This window comes from Podarcis filfolensis (assembly GCF_964270895.1).
Source record: "Podarcis filfolensis genome assembly, chromosome: 2".
Lineage (NCBI taxonomy): Eukaryota > Metazoa > Chordata > Lepidosauria > Squamata > Lacertidae > Podarcis > Podarcis filfolensis.
In genome coordinates this window covers 91,238,343-91,259,946 of record NC_139605.1, presented here as the reverse complement: position 1 = coordinate 91,259,946, position 21,604 = coordinate 91,238,343, and the positions used below count along the sequence as shown (strand labels likewise).

Sequence of the window (21,604 nt, the reverse complement as noted above, 5' to 3'; positions counted from 1 at the left end):
AATTTTACAGAGATATATCAAACATAAATCATAAAAACAAGATTCCAAGGAATCTCCTGGACTTCCATCCTCCCCTTTGTGGGTCCTATTATTTCCTCCTGCATCTTTTATGATGATCCAAATCTTTTACATCTCCATTGTGTCCAGAATTCACCCTTAAACTACAAGTGATATTCCAATCCTGCTAACAATTTTAACTATTGTAGAAATTCTTGTGTGTATCATGCTAATGTTCTTAGGTCAGCCTGGTCCTTGTGAGGGCAGCAAGTGTCGGGTGCTAGGAAAATGAATTGTTGTGCCTGACACCCCTCAATAAATCCTACATGTGGAAGTATTTTTATGCTATTCATATTTACTTGAGAGTAAGTCCCACTGAATCTCAAGTCCACACACACACACATTTGGACTGTTAGAGGCTGTGTACACACTCCTGTTTACTCTGCGACCAGTGCAGTCTCACTGCTAGTTTGGGAAGTGGCCTATTTATGACATTAGCCACAACCCATAGTTCTCCTGTACCTGTCCTGTTATTTCTTATGAAATACTGCATTTTGATGTGTTTTTTCCACAATTTGAAGAAAAAAACCACCTTAGCTGTGATTTAAGCTGGCAATGTGCATGTACACAGCCAAAGAGTGGTTATGAACCATTTGGCTTCATTCACAACTGTAAAAATTGCCCTTCCTAAACCCAGGGGTGGGGAACATTTTTGCAGCCCAGGGGCCATCTTCTGGGAGCTGCATGCCAACTGGTAGGCAAGATCAGAGGCAAAAATGGGTGGAGTAATTAATACAAATTTCACCTTTGTACAGCAGGCTAGTTTGGACACACACACAACCAACCCCCTCTATATTCCATCAAGGCAAGCAAGAGGCATGATCAGAGTTCAAAGACACATTCTAGCTAGGTAATAATAATAATAAATTATTATTATTATTATTATTATTATTATTATTATTATTATTATTATTTATACCCCGCCCATCTGGCTGGGTCTCCCCAGCCACTCTGTGCGGCTTCCAACAAAACACTAAAATACAATAACCTATTAAAAATTAAAAGCTTCCCTAAACAGGGCTGCCTTCAGATGTCTTCTAAAAGTTTGGTAGTTATTTTTCTCTTTGACATCTGGTGGGAGGGCGTTCCACAGGGCGGGTGCCACTACCGAGAAGGCCCTCTGCCTGGTTCCCTGTAACTTGGCTTCTCACAGCGAGGGAACACTGAAGGAAGTTTGGAGGGCCACATTCCTTGGTCTGAGGCTCCCCATCCCTGCCCTAAACTTCTGTCTTTTGTAGGTAAAAGTCATTTGTCGGCTAAGAGGACAGTGGTGCAATCTTCTGCACGCCTGCTGCTTAGATGTAGGCTCCTTAGATTTCAGGGATACTCTCAGGCCAGCGAGTGCAAGGTCAAATCTCAAACACATCAAGGAAATTTTTTCGTGCAATGAATCTTTTCAAATTCCCCTGCCTCTTCTCTCTCTGCCAGCTCTGCATGTTGGAAACTGCTTGTCTGCTTGTTAGGGAGGGAGAGATGCTAAGCAGGGGAGGGAATATGCTACACTTTTCTTGGACGCTCTTGCTGGCTGATCTGAAAGTAGCTGGACAAAGCGTGTAGGAGTTTCTGAGAGGCCCCTGCTGTGTGTGGCGGGGGTATGGATAAAGAGAGGGAGCGCTGATGGAAAGAAAGCAGCCTGCAGTTGTGCGAGGAAAGGCTTTTGGCTCATCGTCATCCACTGCACAGCTCCAACCTGGACACCAAAGCCGGCACATCAGGAACAACCTCCTACAGGACTTGCTGACCTTCCCTGGGAATTGTTGCAAGTCCCGAAGCAGCCAGGCCATCTCCACTATGTAGCCAAGCCAAGTCTAGATGGAGGATTCAAAGTGTGCTTTTAATTCTTGGAAGGCTCTTTTCTTTTAAACTAGAGCACCAGGACAACGCATCGAAGGAATGCAATATAATTTCTGGGCTTAACTGCAGGATGGCAATAGTGCTGCCATGTCAACTGAGGACAACGGATAACAGCGGTTGGGGAAGGGAGGTGATGAGGAAGAAAAGGGATTTATAAGGTATAACTTAGTGGGTATGAGCATCTGTGCAAAGCAGGACTCCCTTAATCTAAACTCCTGAGCTGATGAAAAGTCAACAAACAGCATTAGAAGTTGTCTCCCTCCTTTGTGGGGGAGATAACAATTTCTCCGCATTTTTTCGAAGTAAATGGAGCAGTCAAGCTGGATCACAGCTTCCTCTCTTGTTGCTTTTGTGAGCTGAGCAGGGTCAACAGGCTGGAAGGCAGTCTCAGCTAATGCACTTTGTGAATTCACTAATGTGACATACCGTTTGCCACATTAGTCCTTCATGGCGGTGCTTCCTTCGATCCCAGTGACGTGGTATGCCAGGTGGTGAAAAGACTCTTTGCAAGGAGTGTGCAACTTGTGGCACTGCTGAATGTATGCCAACACAGCCATCATTTTTGTAGATGAGAAGAAGCCAAATGGGTCTGGATATGATGAAGTGGCTATTCCGAGGCACCTGCCATGCTTTGGGCACAACTTGGTCGTATTTATAGTAATCTCGTTGCGACTTGCTTGACTTCCTCCTCTGCCTCTTATCTCCTGCTTCTCTTAAAAATGATTTGAAGCAGAGAGTGAGATTAAACACATTTGTGCAGCGGAGGGCTGTAGAAAATCCACCTGGCAGAAATTTGAAAAGAGCAAAGTAGCAAAGTACATTTGTGGCCAACAGGAAGGTAAAAATTACTGTAAATCTAATAGCTTTCTCTACATGGATTTCCCGAGAAATCAAATTACAGCAAAGTGATCCTTTGCTTGATTTCCTCCTTCTGCTTACTTAACTCAGTGCCGTCCAATATATCGCCCTACCTGAGAAACAGGGGAGGAAACTAGAGAGACCATTGGTTTGAGGAAGCAAGGCTTTTTGCTTGCATTGCGAATTAAGCTAGAAATACTTTGGAAATAGTAGCTTGGCAGCAGTGGGGCAGATCTGAAAAACGCTGGGTGTTGTGTTCCTTCTGCGCTGTTTGGTTTTGCTCACCATGGGTTTGCACTGCTTCACCACACTAAATAAGCTCTGGCCTTCCAAAGAAACAGTAGCCAGTAGGCCGCCTGACCACAGGGCTATCTTCTGCCATTCCAGTGCCCTCCTCTGTGTGGCCCTACTGCTTTGTAGTCTCAGCACAGGTGAAATGTCAACGTTTCCAGGGGACAGTGCTGCACCATCAGCAGCAGGGGAAACAGGAGCTAAGGCGAAGCTACTCAAGCAATGGAGCTCTGCTAAATGCAAGGTAGTAGATCCTTGGAAAGGCCGAAGCCAGGGGCTGAGGGAAAAGGAAAGGCACCAGGTTTCAGAGGGCCTTGGAGGAATGAAGAGGGTGACCTTGTCGATCAGAGCCAGATGCCAACAGGAGAAGGAAGAGGCCCTAGCAATCCTGTGCCCAGCAAAATGTGCCTGCACAGTCATAATGGTGAACTGCTCTCATCTGGGGTTGCTGGAAATCCCGACAGAAGATCCCTGCTCACTGAACAAAACAATCCTGTAAGTAAGCTGCTGAGGTGGTTTTGCGCAGCGATATCCAGTGTGTATGGGGGGTGGGGGGAGTGGGAGGGATGCTTTAGAGATTGTAGCAGATGCTCCTTTCCCTGTGAGCCTGTGATGACTCACAGGGAGGGAGTTGAAGCATGTTCACTGGTGCTGAGTGGTGCCGTCTCATGGGAGTAAGCACTGCGAGAATGTTTGGGTCAGATGGAGCTGACCCTAGGAGCTTGCCAAAGAATGCTCGCTCCTCTGACTGCACGTGTTGGCTCCTGACCCCTTGGCTCAAGGCACAGAGCCCTCAGGGAAAGGGACCGGGAGGAAAACAGCCATCGTTATTTTTTTGAGGCAAATTACCACCGAGCAACCACCCTTGAAAGGGTGTACAAAGCCCCGATGTGTACCTCACAAGGGAATCCCACATCCTCTCATTTATAGGTCTGTAATCACATGTACAGGGCCAGAATCAAAGTCAAAGGAGGATTTCAGTACAGTTGTGATGATCTGGGATGCTGTGTGATTTACAGTTTGGGTTACCAGCACAATCACATCCACGCAGCATTTTATAATATAATAATAAGTTATTATTTATATCCCGCCCATCTGGCTGAGTTTCCCCAGCCACTCTGGGCAGCTCCCAATCAAGTGTTAAAAACAATACAGCATTAAATAAACAGGGCTGCCTTCAGCTGCTTGACATCTGATGGGAGGGCATTCCACAGGGCAGGCACCACTGCCGAGAAGGCCCTCTGTCTGGTTCCCTGTAACCTCACTTCCTGCAATGAGGGAACCGCCAGAAGGCCCTCAGCGCTGGATCTCAGTTTCCTGGCTGAACGATGGGGGTGGATCATCTCCACCCCCATCGTTCAGCCAGGACACTGAGATCCAGGTATACAGGACCGAGGCCTGGTTTAAAGTTCTCTTAAGGCAGGACTATGTCTTGACATTGCAGGGCTTGTTTCACATGCCCATGTTGCTTGCGCGAATTCCACTTTGTCCTGCTTGAGCTGCCTAGCCTCCCAGCTTTTATATGATACTAATAAGATGATTCTCATACATCTGCACGGCTGACAGTCTCTCTTCATCATACCTAAGGGAACACCTGGGGCTCATATTATGTTAAGAATAGGAAGGAATGCCTCAGCAATAGGGAGCCAGTTTGCATCGTGAACTGATCACCATGGAGAACAATGTGGCATGTTACCGTATTGAACCAAACTGCTGTTTGCCAGACGTGGCTTGTGAGATGCTGTTAACAAATGTCACTCTTGGTTTTGAATGCAGTGATCTTTCACATAACCGCCTGAGTATAGTCCGAAGAGTGGAGCTTGCTGGGTACCCCAACATCCAAGCATTGTAAGTGAATTCTTGCACAAAACTCCTCCAGTATAGTGCTGCAAATCACTTGCCACTCCATCCCTATTTGTGAAATCCCAAGATTACTGTCCCCATTCCAGCTGTGTGAATATGGGGATTATAAATACCCAAGAAATGTCAATATGCGCCAAAAAAACCACTTTCCTTTTCAGCTTCTATAATCCAGGGTGCCTAGGCTGTTGCTTTCCAGATGTTGTTGGATTATTATCCCTGAACATTGGTCGCACTGGCTGAGGCTCAGGGAAACAGCTGGTGGGGAGATTGGCTCAGTGTAGGTGCTGGTTCATTCACACTACGCCAGCCTCCCCACTGCCATGCCCCTTCCCACTGGGGGCTCCTGCTGGGGCTGATAGAAGTCCAGTAATACCTGGAGGGCTACAGGTTCCACACACCTACTTATAATAATAAAGTCCAAACTGTAGAGTTTGAAATGAACTTGGTAGGTTTGCAATCATAGAAATGATTTTCCAATTTAGTCTTAATTACAAAATCTGGCGGCTAGCAGAATGTCTAAATTCTGGTTGTTAGTAGTTTGTTAAGGGTTGCTGGGAATTGTAACTCTGTGCAGGACAAACTACAGTGCCCAGAATTCTTTGAGGTGTGTGTGTGTGTGTGTGTGTTCTTTAAAGGCACTGTGTGTACTCAGTCGCAGTAACTCTCTTTTGGAGTTTACTGCACCAAGAAACAGGACTTGAAGTTTTCTGATTACCCTACCGTTATCATCATGCTGCTTCGCACTGATGGACACTTTCTCTGGGCCTTGCAATTTCTTCCAACATTTCTTTGTGCTCTAAATTCTGCAGGGACCTGAGCTTCAACTGCATCCACACCATTGAGGAGGGAGCCTTCCACTACCTGGGCAAACTGAGGACTCTGTACGTACCATTATCTGCCACGATCTCTTCTATGAATCTTCCCCCTTTACCTACCCTTCACACCCTGCCTAAAACCACATGCGGAAACCCTTTGGCCTGCCAGATAATGGCAAATGACCAGGTATGATGGCCACCAGCCACATCTGGAAAGCTAGTGGTTCCCTGGTGGCGTCATTACAGAAAGATGTCAAGCAGATTTGTTCCCTTATTAGTAGTTGCCTTGATAGGTTTAGCTCAGTGGTGAGGAGCTTGTGGTCATCCAGGTGTTGTTGGACACCGGTCCCATCACTCCTAGCCAGCAGGGCCAGTGGTCCATGATGATGGGAGTTGCAGTCTAACAACATTAGCCATGCATGAGAGGGAGGTATCTTCAGGCTCAGGGGAAGCCCAAGGTCTGCAGAAGTACAAAAACAGAGTGGGGTATTTTGGGAAAAGGGCAACGCTGGCAGGGATCTTGAACAGTAGCATTCCATGTGCTGCAGCTTTTTGTTGCGGGTGTCATTTGTACCTACGGAACAGCAAACATATATTCATCTTGATATAGCCCACTGTTTAAAAAGCTTTGAACAGAGACTTGGTAGTGCCCTGTTCAAAGGTGGAGATCTTGCTTTCTTTTCCATTTTAGGGTGGAGGATTTCTCTAGGCCCACCAGGGGCACTTGTGTCTCACCCCACATTTAGATATTGTTAAAAGGAATATTACTAAATGGCAAATACACAAGCGAGTGGACTTATTGAAGATTTGGGGCTTTGGTACAAACATGATCATTTATCCTTAGACAGCAGTCACTGAATGCATCTCACCTACTGAATTATTTACACAGACAAAGTAAACACAGAGATTTTCTGATTGCTTTAAACAATGATCTGTTGAAATGGTGTGGAAGTTAAAGGAGCAGAGTTAATGCGGTGGCAACCACTCTCTTTTGGGGGGTATGTGTGTTTTGTGGCAGCAGGTTTGCCATACAGCCTGAGGTAGGTGACTGACTTTCTTGCCCTAATTCCTTCCCCTTCTTCCTGACAGCAACCTCATCTCCAACAGTTTCACATATGACTGTTCCTTACGCTGGTTGATGACGTGGGCACAAGAGAGGCACGTTCTCGTAAGGAACACAGAATTGCTCCGGTGCGTCCCGGAAGCCACTGCTGTCAGCGCCAAACCACTGGATCTCTTATCACTGACCCGCAGTGAGTAAAATACCTTCTTGGCCAGCCAGATGGAAAAGTTTGTTGTCACCTTCAATGCTTTTTCTTCTTCTTTCACCTCGGGGCCCTGTGGAGCATCTCAGGTGTGCTTTATGGATGTAGTTGTTGTAGGAATCCATCTAATATGTGATTATTGGGAGTTCCCACCCCACCGGTTGCTGGTGAAGGGAGTTTAGTTTCATCCAAAGCCCTGCGTGTCAGTAGCTTTCTTCTTCTCCTCTGTAAAAGCCAACACCGTGGTTAGACATGCACTGTTAGTCTATCAGATGTCTGCCTACTCTCACAAAATCTGCATTGTAAAATAAACCAAACCAAAACAAAAAAAGCTACTGACAAAAGCTTCCTGTTGAGGAACCTGGTGCCCTCTGAATCTTGTTATACTCAAACTCCCATCAGCCCCAGACAGAATGGCCAATGGGCAAGGTTGATGGGAGTTGTCGTCGTCATTCAGCAGCCTCTGGAAGGGCAGAGGTTCCCCAGTCCCACTCCAGAGACCCAAATTGGAAATGACTGTTGTCTGAGGCAGCTCTATCTACACTACATATTTATATCAGTTTCATATCAATTTGCCCAAAGAATCCTGGAGCTGGAGTCTGGTTGAGGTTGCAGACAGTTCTGTTGGACTCCTGGCCTTCTACTTCAGGAGAAAACCTAGCTCAGTAGTACAGCACGCTAATGTCAAAAGCAGCTTGCCTCAATATCCGCTGCTGGCAATCACAAGCAGGAGAGTGCTTTTGCCCTCAAGCCCCACTTCTGGGCTTCCCAAAGGCATTTGTCTGGCTACTGCAAGAACAGAATGTTGCTTCTGGACTGATTCAGCAGGACTCTGCTTGTGTCTGCATCCATCTCAGTGTTCACTCTGCAAAATGGGGAGAGCTTTCTTGCCAGTTTTGCTGGAACAGTTTGTAAAGTGTAAACAAACAAAGCTGTGCAAACAGAAACAGAGTTTTTCAAGCATTTGTCCATAAGTGGTTCAAACATTTACCGTGAGTTTTCTCTTCCTCCCTTCCCAGCTGTTGATTTTATCTCCTGTGTGAAGGACACCCTGATCAGAAGTGATGCAGTCCTGCACTATTCTTACCTTTCAACTGGTACCCACACCCAAAAGTCCTGCCTTGAACTCTGCTACAGCAAAGGGTACACCTATTATGCCATGGACTTTTTGGATCATTGCCTATGTGGATCTCTAGGCAGTGAAGCAGAGGTGGACTGTGGGAAGGTGTGTTCCAATGAAATCCAGAGCCAAGTGTGCAATAAAACAGTCATCCATGCTGCATACCCAATTCAGGTAATGGAATCAGTTCTAATAGCATTTCTGCCCAATTTTGTGTTTGGGAATTGTGGTTAGGAAGTCCAACTCATTACTTCCCCACAAGAATGGGGAATCTGTGTCCCTCCAGATGTTGTTGGACTCCAGGATAGCCCAGTGGTCAGGAAATGATGGGAGCTGTAGTCCAGCAACATCTGGAGGGCCACAGGTTAGCTACCCCTTCTTTACTAAGTGATGCTGATGATGAGCAGATTCTTGGCAGAGCACATCCTTTGCCTACAACAGGTTCAATCCCTGACATCTCTAGCTTAATGAAGGATCTCAGACGAGAGAAATGGGACCTTAGTGACCTTGAGTTGCTGCCAATCAGACATGACAAAACTAGGCTTGATGGGCTAGTGGTCTCTGACTCAGCAACTTCACATATTCACATCAGATGGTGAGGGAATTTCTAGAGGGTTTGTAAAGGGTCCTGGGAAATGGAAGCCGCCCCTGCCAGTGACGGAAAATAAAAAGAGTCAGTGGTGAGGGGCAAAGGCCACTTTAAAACTGGCAGTGCAAGCTCAAGTTCTAAAACAGTTCCTCTTCCTTGATCTCCATAAACGTAAGCTGGACACCTTGTCTCTCCCAAACCCAGTCACTGATTTTAGGGGTTAGAACAGGGGCTCCCAAATTGTGCTTTGTTCAGATGGTCCACAGTGTGTTTGTACGGATTTGTGGCTGAAGATGGGAGATGGCTCATTCAGTACATTAAATACTCATATTCATATTTTTTATTGTTTCTTCTATTTATTATATTTTATTGTATTGTATTGTATTGCACTTTGTAAATTTAAAACTCATTGTTGGACCATTACTGGGAGTTTAATTTTTTTGAAAAATTAAGTAGGCCATGCAAGACTGTAACCAGTCCATGCTTGTTCTGGAATGCCTGGTCTTCAAAAGTGTCTTTGAGTCTTTAATTGCTGCAGACATTTGGCAAATATGCTTCATCCAAAACAGGACTTCTGTACCTTTTGTTGCTGCAGTACTATGAGAACAGTTACAGTTAATGCACAGCACTCCTTTGATCTGGATCTCCTCTTCATACTACCCAAAATGTTATCATCTGCACAGCCTCTAGCTGAGTGCTGTACAAGCTGCAGGAATTAGGAATAACCTGATGTTATTAATGAGTGAGGGACATTATCCCCTTCTCATGAAATTATAAGGTAAAGGTAAAGGGACCCCTGACCATTAGGTCCAGTCATGGCCGACTCTGGGGTTGCGGCGCTCATCTCGCTTTATTGGCCGAGGCAGCCGGCGTACAGCTTCCGGGTCATGTGGCCAGCATGACTAAGCTGCTTCTGGCGAACCAGAGCAGCACACGGAAACGCCATTTACCTTCCCGCCAGAGCGGTACCTATTTATCTACTTGCACTTTGATGTGCTTTCGAACTGCAAGGTTGACAGGAGCAGGGACCAAGCAACAGGAGCTCACCCCGTCGCGGGGATTTGAACTGCTGACCTTCTGATCGGCAAGCCCTAGGTTCTGTGGTTTAACCCACATGAAATTATACCTGCATCCTATTTATGCTTTGGGTTGGAGGAAGGGAAATTAAACCTGAGTCAAACCTTCCTACCTGCTCTTTCTGTTTAGGTGAAACTCTCATTCACCACATGGCAACACCATGGGCAACTTGTTGAATTCGCTGCCAATATCTCACTGCCTGGCATTCTGTACATCTGGGACTTTGGAGATGGAGGTGATGGAGGTCTCAGCACCACAAACCCAAGAGTGTTACATGCATATCTTCCTGGTACCTATATAGTGATGGTTGAGGCCCTGACTGCTGGAAAGAGTCTGTTCCACAGAGCTACTATTCACGTGGTCCTGCCCGTGAAAGCAGTAATCCTTAAGTGTCCAAAGGTTGTGGTAAGACACCAGAACAACATAGACATCTGGATCCATATCCAAGAAGGTACTGATCTGTCTGTCATCTGGAAAATGAAGGATCCAGGAGGCCAGGAACTTCTTGGTGAGATAAGTGATGCTGCAGAGAGATGTCTGTCTGTGTCCCACCTGGGTGGGTGGGGAAGCTGGCCATTATTTTGAGTCAAAGGTAGACTTAAGCATGGATGCTTTAAGTAGCGTGCCATCTCCTCCATCCTGGTGTGCTGGATTCTGGCTTACCCCACCTTCGGTGGGCTCTTTTGAAAGGAGGGTGAGTCCTGTCCACTTGTTAATCACCTGTCATCACTATCTGATGTCCATTGTGGGGCAGGAGGGTGTGGTGGGGGTGGGGTGCGAATGGCTTCCTGGGCCAAACTGGGACCTATGTCAGGCCTAACTAAGTCTGCAGGCTGAAGGTTCCCTACCCTTGTGGAAGTGGAAGACCATGGTATGTTTGTCAAGGGTGTATTTTTGAATAAAGCTTCCAAGGTATTAAAATTTTGGTACCAACCTCAAGGGAAGTGTTCTCCTAAATGTTATGCAAAGTTGGAAGCTGTCTAAAATGGAGATCAGAGCAAATAAGTAGTATATGGCCCCTAACAAAAGGTGCAGGATTTATGGTGGAGACAATCTGAAGTGGATCCAGGTTATTTAAGTGTGGATAAGGGAGGAGCTGGAGTTAAGGTGATGTGGAAGAAGAAGAAGAAGAGTTTGGATTTGATATCCCGCTTTATCACTACCCGAAGGAGTCTCAAAGCGGCTAACATTCTCCTTTCCCTTCCTCCCCCACAACAAACACTCTGTGAGGTGAGTGAGGCTAAGAGACTTCAGAGAAGTGTGACTAGCCCAAGGTCACCCAGCAGCTGCATGTGGAGGAGCGGAGATGCAAACCCGGTTCACCAGATTACGAGTCTACTGCTCTTAACCACTGCACCACACTGGCTCTAAAGCTGGCTTAAAGTGGCTCCACCAAACCTTTGGAATCTCGCAGGATCTGAAGCATGTCTGTGAGAGAAACTGACCTTGCGGGAAGAGAGGTTATTGCAAGCATGATGGGGACACCTGGACTTCATGTTAGGATATTAGGAAAGTGGAAGGAAGAGGGACAAGGCAGCAGAGCAGAGGCTCTAGAGAAAGCGAACTTGTCAGTGTGCAGAAGGCTGAAGGGGAACAGCAGATGTGTAACCAGGGAGACTAGGGGGCAGCTAGAAAAAAGGCATTTTTCCCCCTGGGAGAGAGAGAGAGTTGTAGAGCAGCAGAGCCCTTATAAAAAGACCAGAGAGACAGGAAGCCAGGGAAGCAGCGGGAGGCAGCCAGCAATATCAGCCATTGATCTCAGAAGGCACACAGCACTGTCAGGTCCGTCTGATGCTATGAGTGTGAGAGGGGTCACTCTTAAGGTTGCCGTTGTCTCAGCCTGGATGCTGTGATGGTGGACAGAAGGTGAGAAGTCAGCTGCTAACCTCACCTAGAGCTGCAGCTGGGATGCTGCTGAGGATGGCATCCCAGGGATTTCGACCATGGTGGCTATTGTTCCTGCTGCTGGGCAAAGGGGACACAGGTAGGCGAAGCAGTGTTTCTACAAAGTGGGAGTTCTGTGTTGGAAAAGCATAGTTGCAGTGGGATGACAAGGCTAGATCTCTTAGCATGTGTCAGTCATTTTTCAGCATGATTTAACCACCCTTCTGTTCACTAGATCAGGATGGTTAGAAGGGGTTGTTTTGGTTAGAAATCGCGGACTTTGCGCTTTAAAGCAATCACCAATCCATTTTGACTATGGAAAAATGCCCCAGGCAAATTATTCTTAAAGAAAAGAGAAGGATTCATGCAAAACTCATGCACGCATGCTCAAACTCATTCCCGTCAAGAAGCACTAAAAAGAATGGAGAATCCATCCTTAAAATACACAAGGCATGGTTAATGCAGCTGTTTTGTACACGTTTCAGAGATCATACTCTAAAGAGCAGAACTTTGAAGCTGATCTTTGTTAGTATTTGTCAGAAGAGGGTGAGGAGGTATTATCAGTCTGAATGAATTAGCCACAATTAAAAGACATTGTGTGGATGCTCCTTGTAGATGTAAGGAAAGTCTGAGCATCCTTGCCTGTCAGGCCCAAAACTTTGCTTTCTGTGTTCACCTTTAAGAAGCTTCTTTGACATGGTCAGCAGTAACACTGCCATGTTTCTTAACACCCTGGTTAAGCAATTGGGAGTTGGTCATGTGCATGTGTGCTCCATCCTCTTCCCAGACTTAACCATGGTTCAGTGTTAGATCAGCATTGATGCTGGTCCCAATTAATAGCACTATTCAGGTTCCCCCTTAGGGAGGGCCTGTAAATTTACTTCAAACCCTGATTTCAAATCTTTTTTTAAAACCCACCCAACCATCCAATCCAATATGTTTACCTGAGAGTAGGTCTCATTGAACGTAACAGCTCTTATTTCTGAGGGGACACACACTGTTAATGCCTCTCCTCTTGAGACAGCTACCCACCGTAGAATACCTGTTTATAAACCACCCTCTTCCCCTTCTCGTTTGGAAAAAGATGGCAGAAACTGAAAGCCAGGCTCCATGGAAACAGTAACAAAGTTTACTGGGCAGCATTTGGGAGGGCTGAAAGACCCAAACAAAGCCCTTCCCTGGACACCTGAATGCCAGCACCTAAAGGAGATCTGTGGGGAGCCTTTAAAAAGTGATTTGTATAGTTGGGAGGATTTATGGAGTCAGCGACGGATCAGACTTTGTTTAAGGTTGTCACGACAACGAGTTTTTTGAGCGGGCTGCCAACTAGCCTCCTGTTGTTGCCAAGATAGTTGGGTTTGTGAGGAAAAGTGTGTGTCCATTATACAAAAACAATTATTAATGAAGGGTTGTAACTTCTTCTTTAAACTTTTCTTTTTTTTAATCCTGCATGCATTCTTAGGGATGGGATATTGGTGCTCAGGCTTGGTGTTGCCAGATCTGCTTTCTGCAGATTATAATTCCAAACATGGGCTCTGTCAAGGGTTCCTTTCGTTCTGAAGGACCTCATGATATAGCTTCCGCTTAAGGATAGCTCAGTTGGTTAGAGTGTGGTGCTGATAACACCAAGGTTACAGGTTCGATCCCTGCATGAGACAGCAGCATAATTCAGCTCGGATTAGATGATCCTCAGGGTCCTTTTCCAACTCTATAATTCTATGAATCTACAACGCCTGTGTAGGATGGAATTAATTGCTCCTACCAAAATCAAAATGGTGTTTGTAGCAATGGGTCTTAAATCAGAGATGACTAATTTATTTTATTGTTTTCAACGGCTGAGTTGTAACCTACTTTAGCTGTCTTGGGGGCCTAGGTTTGCTATCAATATGGTCTCACATTAGAAATCTCTATACCATTACTGTATATAATATTAAAACAAATACCCTTGTCACACCATATTAGATGTTCTTCACCAACAGAAAGAAAAAGCCCAACTTTTTATTTTACTTTAAAAAATGCTTATAGCATTAAAAACACGTGAGGCTTCTGCAATTCAAGACAGCATGTTCTGGTGTTCTCTTAAGCTTGAGTGGTTGTTGTTGTTGTTTTAATTCAGATACTTCCTCTTGCCCACGAGGTGGACAAATCAATTTGCAGAACTTGAACTGTTACTGGCTTGGTGAGACAAAGGAGACATGGCAGGATGCCAGGAAGCTCTGCCAGGGTGTGCCTGGAGGAGACCTGGTGGTGGTGAGGACCCTGGAGGTACAGAGCTACCTCCAGAAATCTTTTTCTAAGTAAGTAACTTTAGCATGTGCCTCATTTGTAAAAGTTTCCCAACTCTGTGCATCATAAGGATTTTCTTTCTTTTTTTTAAAGCATAGACTACCCTGCCAGGGATGCTGGTGGCGCTGCACCCTTGACAAACATACCATGGTCTTCCACTTCCACAAGGGTAGGGAACCTTCAGCCTGTAGACTTAGTTAGGCCTGACATAGGTCCCAGTTTGGCCCAGGAAGCCATTCCCACCCCACCCCCACCACACCCTCCTGCCCCACAATGGACATCAGATAATGATGTCAGGTGATTAACAAGTGGACAGGACTCACCCTCCTTTCAAAAGAGCCCACCGAAGGTGGGGTAAGCCAGAATCCAGCACACCAGGATGGAGGAGATGGCACGCTACTTAAAGCATCCATGCTTAAGTCTACCTTTGACTCAAAATAATGGCCAGCTTCCCCACCCACCCAAGTGGGACACAGACAGGCATCTCTCTGCAGCATCACTTATCTCACCAAGAAGTTCCTGGCCTCCTGGATCCTTCATTTTCCAGATGACAGACAGATCAGTACCTTCTTGGACATGGATCCAGATGTCTATGTTGTTCTGGTGTCTTACCACAACCTTTGGACACTTAAGGATTACTGCTTTCACGGGCAGGACCACGTGAATAGTAGCTCTGTGGAACAGACTCTTTCCAGCAGTCAGGGCCGCAACCATCACTATATAGGTACCAGGAAGATACGCATGTAACACTCTTGGGTTTGTGGTGCTGAGACCTCCATCACCTCCATCTCCAAAGTCCCAGATGTACAGAATGCCAGGCAGTGAGATATTGGCAGTGAATTCAACAAGTTGCCCATGGTGTTGCTGTGTGGTGAATGAGAGTTTCACTTAAACAGAAAGAGCAGGTAGGAAGGTTTGACTCAGGTTTAATTTCCCTTCCTCCAACCCAAAGCATAAATAGGATGCAGGTATAATTTCATGTGGGTTAAACCACAGAACCTAGGGCTTGCCGATCAGAAGGTCAGCGGTTCAAATCCCTGCGACAGGGTGAGCTCCTGTTGCTTGGTCCCTGCTCTTGCCAACCTAGCAGTTCGAAAGCACATCAAAGTGCAAGTAGATAAATAGGTACCGCTCTGGCGGAAAGGTAAATGGCGTTTCCGTGTGCTGCTCTGGTTCGCCAGAAGCGGCTTAGTCATGCTGGCCACATGACCCGGAAGCTGTACGCCGGCTGCCTCGGCCAATAAAGCGAGATGAGCGCCGCAACCCCAGAGTCGGCCATGACTGGACCTAATGGTCAGGGGTCCCTTTACCTTTTTTAGACTATCCTGCCCCAGGGACAGAAGGTTTGTTGTATTGTAATATGGCATGCGTTATCCAGGCCTCTGAAATACTTTCTAAAACCATTCACCTGGAGATTAGATGGTCCAACAGACCATACCATGTTGGTTTTTCTTGACATTGGTGTGGTCAATAGTGCTACTCAGTGGTATGTGTTTGTAATAATGATTTGCATGGCAGCACACCTGTAAGCTATCGTCGTTTCAGCACACCTGTATCTTAATAATGTAACTAATTAGAGGTGGAGTTTACCTGCTGCACCAAATGCAGCGATGTGATAGGGTAACTGATTATTTTGAAAACTGTATTTAAGCTGACGAAATGGTTTGTATTCTGCTGGGGGAGTGTGGAGAAGGGTGTTTTTGCAGCTGTTTGATATTTCTTAAAATAAATATAAGCAAAGATATTGCGGGCAAGTTTTTATTTCATCATCCCAGCTGTTGCGCAAGCTCAGTTGGTCCAGAAGGTCCAACTGATGCTCAGATTAGCTGCCAGGGCTGATGCCAAGTTTTGAGGTGGCCCGGGCAAGATGGTCTCTGTTCTCCCTCTTGTGCCACCATGGTACCACTCCAGGAAATGAAGATGGTGGCAACTGCGGAAGCTGCTTTGCACAGACTGAGCGTGGCTGCCTCCCTCCCCAGTATGTTTACTAGGCCAAGAAATGGACACTGGTACAGACAGGTGGTGGCCAGAGCTAGCCTGAGGGATGAGCATGTTGGGTTGTGCATAAGGACTGAGGACAACTGGATTTAGTTCATATTTAAAGGTGAACCTACTTAATTCAAAACCAGAACACAACCATCCTGTGAAATTCACCCTTCTCCTAATTTTTCAGTGCCATTCTCCAACAATGTTACATGTACCAAAATGTATTTTATAGTAAAGTGTGCCTATAGATTCAATTATTAGTGAAAGTAATAGGCAAAAATGCAGTATATTACAGAAAATTGCTTGCAAAAATATGTGTATTTCAAAACTGCATACAAAAATGTGTTTATTAACAAAAACATGCACCAATATGCTGAATAACTTTTGTGAGGGTATTTAAACAAAAAACAAAACAAAAAATGCAGTACTGTGGAGACCTGAAATTGATTGGAAAAATGAGAAACAGAGAACCAAAAGGGACATATTAATCAATCCTGTTTCTGATCCTCTTTACTTGAAGCCGATACACTTGTCTGCTTGCTGATCAAACTGCATTTTGCTTAGCAATGAGCCGTGGTCCAGCTGTTTCCATACAGTTAGTATGAGAGTTATTTAAACCAACCATAGCTTGTTTGTTTAAAATATTCTCAGACTGCCTTAGAATCAAACAAGTCTGGTTCAATCAAGTTAAACAATGAAATGTCAAGCAGCATGACAACGATCAATGGCTTCATCCCAGAGGTTTTCAACCTTTTTGAGTCGATAGCTCCCTTGACCAACTACATTCTTTCTTTGGCACCCCTATGGGGCTCAGGAGCTCAGTTATGTCACCCCTTGCCTGCAGAACTGGCAGCCTCTCACCCTTTTTCAAACACCCTCCCTTGTGGAGTGTTTCCTCAGCCTCCTCTCCCCTCTCTTTGGCAGTCCTCTGGGCAGCCATTGCTGCCACCCCTAGTCTCTGAGCTGCCCCTCCTTCCCCAAATAGAGGTTCTTCATCACACTGCCCCACAGGGGCCTGGGACCTGTTTGTCCATTCCCAACAACAAGGGCTGGCAAACTAGCTGTCTGGATTCCCTCCCTCCCTTGCTTGCTTATTCCAAGACCACCTCAGCTCCTGGCAACCAGCAGCCCATGGCCAGCACCAGAGGCCCCATTCGCCTGCAGAGCTTGTAGCCAGGGATGCTGCAATAAACAGCTGTGCAAGCCTTTGAGAGACAGAGATGCGAGAGGAGGGAGGAAAGGAAAGAGGGACACAGGCCAGTGTTGCCTGCCCTGACCATCATTCAAGCCACCCTAGGGTGCCATGGCACACTGGTTGAAAACCACTGGCTTCATCCTGTTCTGTCTCCAAATATTGGCTCCATCCGTGGTGTTACCAGAGTTATTGCCTTTCCTTGTCTTTCTTATCAGCAGTGCTGGCACAGTTTGGATTGGATTGCGTGACCTTGGCTCCTCTGGGTCGATGCGCTGGGTTGACGGGGGCCTCGTTGATACATTCCAGAACTGGATGTCCTCAGGCCGACCCGAGGGAGGGAAGGAAACGTGTGTGAAGATGCTTCTAGTGGATTCAAAAGGGTACTGGAGATGTAACCCATGCTCTGAGAAATCACCATTCATCTGTGAAAAGACAATTGGAGGTACTGGAGGCATTCTAGTTTGTGTTCTGTTATTTTAGTGGATTTTTTTTGCAAAAGTTTTGATGGGGTGATATTACTGTGTATTTTCATTGTGGGTGACTATATTGTAATGTCTGTGTAACCAGCTTTTGTACTTTGCAAACAGATTAGAAGCCTATTTTGTTGTGAAGTGGTATATAAATTAAACAATAAATGCAGAAACAAACATGAATAGGCTGATCTTTATTATTCATCTAATGAGATCACTCCTCTCAGAAGAGGGGGATTCATTAGAAGGAAGCTGAGAAAGACAACCAGGTAGTTCTAACCTGTTCAGGAAGCTTGGAGCAAAGTTGTAAGGGGCAATCCCATTAGCGTTATAGACTTGGACTTTCAAAATATTTGTGATGAAATCTCTTTTCGAAGGTCAATAAGAAAACTTTGCAGTCATGGGATGACAGAGTTGGTAACTTGGCAGAGGAAACCAAGGAGCAGAGAATAGGGAAAGATGGGCAGCTTAGGAGACACAGCCTGGAGTATAGAACAGATGCAGGTCGTGTTGAAAAGACACTTGGTGAACTTGCTCTAGAGACCGATGGGCCATCTGTGATGGACTAGAATAATTCCTCCTGCAAGGGGTTGAAAACAAGCCTTCTAGTCCATGGCGCTGTGGGTTAAACCACAGAGCCTAGGACTTGCCGATCAGAAGGTTGGCTGTTCAAATCCCCATGACGGTGTGAGCTCCCGTTGCTCGGTCCCTGCTCCTGCCAACCTAGCATTTCGAAAGCACGTCAAAGTGCAAGTAGATAAATAGGTACCGCTCTGGCGGGAAGGTAAACAGTGTTTCCATGCGCTGCTCTGGTTCGCCAGAAGCGGCTTAGTCATGCTGGCCACATGACCCGGAAGCAGTATGCCGGCTCCCTCGGCCAATAAAGCAAGATGAGCGCCACAACCCCAGAGTCGGCCACGACTGGACCTAATGGTCAGAGGTCCCTTTACCCTTTACCTTTAGTCCATGATGTGGGAAGGATGATGAAATTGAATGCGAGCTCCTGCTGATGAGGAAGTGCTGAATGGTGAAGAAGGTGGGCACAGAAAGGAAATAGGAAAGAGCTGAAAGGAAGCGGAAAGCAGGGTCCGCCAAGAGGCCAGCCAAGTCTAGCTACTAACCCTGATCGCTATATTCTGAGCTCCCCACACTGTCTTGGTAAGCAGCAACAGGCAGTGCGACACAGCCTCACCCTGCCTCGCTATTGGATGTTATAGGACTGTATTGTCAGTTCCTTTTTATGTGCTCTATGATTACAGCTGCGCTTCCAAGCCCAAGCTTCTTCCTGACGGGAATGCCAAGGTTTAGCGCTATCTATGAAGTGAGGAATGTCAGCACCAGAAAGGCAGCTCCTTTCTTAGGGGGCAGCAAATTGGAGGTAATGTATTTCCAGGGCCGATTTGTTTTCGTGCTTCAAATACGTATTCTATTCCACAAGATGTTGCTGAGGGATCTTGAGAAATCTGCTGCCTTTTGACAGTCACCTCAGCATTATACAATCCAACATCTATGTAAGTAGAAAATTGCCCAGAAAGCCCAAATCTGATGTGCCTCTTGTAGCTAACTTCCTCATATGTAAAAAATAAAACTGTGGCGCCATTGTTGCTCAGTATGTTCACTGTGGGCCCTAAACCCTCTACCCATCTTAAACTGCCCCCCAGCTACCCTTTACTTGCTTTTGTCTTGCAGCTGATGCTCTTTCCTGGCCTCTGGTTCAGCCACAATGGAACAGTCGCCTCCCTAGACTTTGCTATGCAAGCAACAAATAAGCCAATCCAGGCCCGTTTCCAGATTTTCCGCCCGTATTGCAGTCCCAGTCAACATTTGATTCCACCAGGTAAGGGAGAAACCCCTTCTGCTCCCTTCCTTGCAATCCCTTAGGTCAAAGAATAACAGATTCTGTCTTTATTCTTTAAAGCAGTTTAATTAAAAAATAAGTTGCCATTTCTCCCTAGCAACATCTTGTTTTCAGCTGAGGAAAATGGCTTTGCTGCAGATTTGTTACAGTTCTCCCCCCCCCCCCCATTTGTTAATTCCACCATTTAATTCATTTTTATAATTGGAATTGCCTTCCAGTCACACTCATTTCTTCTAAAATGCGGTTCTTAAATTACAACCTTTGCATATGCTGATCACAGTAATAAATTTGATAAGAGTGTGTCCGTGGGCCCAAACATTCACCTTGCATCTGTATCTGTGTGGTTTAAAACGATATTGATCTGTTTCTAAGTCATTCTGTACTCTCTCTGCTTCGATCTCTAATTTAGGTTCTGAACTACCCTTTTAAAAAATAAAACTCTGTATTCCTCATCTGCTACCATAGATAATATAAAATGTTATAACTTCCTCCTGTTTTTCACCAAGGTAGATGACATTTACTGGCAGAGTAGTCCCTCCAGAGTGCAGTGAACCTGCCAAATTGCCGACAGATTGGTCCAGGGGCTTTTTGTGGGGTAAATAAAAGTGATTCACTTTCCCCCATAATGAGGAGGGAGCATGTTTGCCTCTTGCTCTTTCTTTAAAATAACTAAGATGTGCCCAGGTGTATTCTCCCCTGCACATCTCAAAAAGCTTTGCAGCTTTGCATTGGTCTTTGCTTTCCAGTGACTGATTGTTTCCTCTGATATGCTTGACAGCACGAGACCATCTGTAAAGCTGCCTGAGAGTTCTGCCTTTTGTTTTAAAGCACAACAAGATAGGATTTTAAAGAAAACCCTTAAATGAAGTTTTTAACTTCTTTTTTTTAAAAAACTGCTTTAGCAAAAAATACTCAGGGTCTTCGGTGTGCCACAGGCAAAATTTTGAGCAGCCTCACTTACTGCAAAGTCCACGGACCTGGAGAAACAAAAAATATAGGAAAAATTAGAGCTATTAGGTAAAGAGAAGCTTAGAAAGAACAGAGTGATAGGGCAACATGCGACTTTTGGACATCAGCTTGGGAGGGGAAAGGATTTGCAAATCATCCCAGTTTGCCTTGTTATTTGAGCCCCCATACTGACACGGGTGGCGCTGTGGGTTAAACCACAGAGCCTAGGACTTGCCGATCAGAAGGTCGGCGGTTCGAATCCCCGCAACAGGGTGAGCTCCCGTTGCTCGGTCCCTGCTCCTGCCCACCTAGCAGTTCGAAAACACGTCAAAGTGCAAGTAGATAAATAGGTACCACTCCGACGGGAAGGTAAATGGCGTTTCCGTGTGCTGCTCTGGTTCGCCAGAAGCGGCTTAGTCATGCTGGCCACATGACCCGGAAGCTGTACGCCGGCTCCCTCAGCCAATAAAGCGAGAGGAGCGCCACAACCCCAGAGTTGGCCATGACTGGACCTAATGGTCAGAGGTCCCTTTACCTTTACCTTACAGAGCTGATGCACACTCCTAAAATAGAAATGACATCTGGCTTTTTGGTTTTGTATCTTTTGTGCGATTCAGTGCCCTTTTATTTGTTCCTCAGGGTGCAAACGGCTTCATTCACCTTTTGCCTGCTGTCACTCTGAGCCACTCTGCAATGCCATGGGTGAATGCCCAAGTGGGCAACAGTGGTGCCCTTTGAAGGATCATTGCCTGAATATCTCCAGCCCTTGCAGCTCATATGCCTTTGAGAACACAACTGCTCACACCCAGCCATTCTCATACCCTCCGCGGTACAAAGGGGCTTCGCCATTCTATTCCATAGTGGCTGATCTTCCTTTATTGCTTGCTCCCAGCAATGAAAACACCCACATTCACGTAAGTATATTTAGGAGTTGCCTTGGGGTTGTAAACAAGCCTTACCCTTGTCTTTCGTTCAGTGTTTGCTCTATGCTTTGAGGTTCTTCACACATCTTGTTTTGTCTTAGGTATACAGGAAGTGGTTCTGCGGTTCCACGTGGGAAACACTTGCTGTGATAGCTCCCAGGTCATGGGACCTCTTCACCTTGGGAGCCTCTTTTTAGCCTGGCCCACCTTGCTATTTCGGCAGCCATGCAAAATGTTTTTGTTCAGATCCGCTTTTACAAATGAG

The 21,604-nt window shown here is 45.9% G+C and overlaps 1 protein-coding gene across 1 annotated transcript in view; it reads left to right on the top strand.

Moving 5' to 3' along the window:
• Positions 1-1,579: 1,579 nt before the first annotated feature.
• LOC310755363 (polycystin-1-like) overlaps positions 1,580-21,604 on the top strand; it is a 78,120-nt gene continuing 58,095 nt past the window's right edge. Inside the window, exons 1-11 of the mRNA XM_083597996.1 lie at positions 1,580-3,555; positions 4,837-4,908; positions 5,733-5,804; positions 6,828-6,991; positions 8,023-8,297; positions 9,919-10,297; positions 13,790-13,970; positions 17,356-17,582; positions 18,870-18,988; positions 19,300-19,447; positions 21,056-21,330. Coding sequence (XP_083454122.1) covers positions 3,056-3,555; positions 4,837-4,908; positions 5,733-5,804; positions 6,828-6,991; positions 8,023-8,297; positions 9,919-10,297; positions 13,790-13,970; positions 17,356-17,582; positions 18,870-18,988; positions 19,300-19,447; positions 21,056-21,330 — 2,412 coding nt within the window. The 5' untranslated portion in view covers positions 1,580-3,055. The remainder of the gene's footprint in view (positions 3,556-4,836; positions 4,909-5,732; positions 5,805-6,827; positions 6,992-8,022; positions 8,298-9,918; positions 10,298-13,789; positions 13,971-17,355; positions 17,583-18,869; positions 18,989-19,299; positions 19,448-21,055; positions 21,331-21,604) is intronic.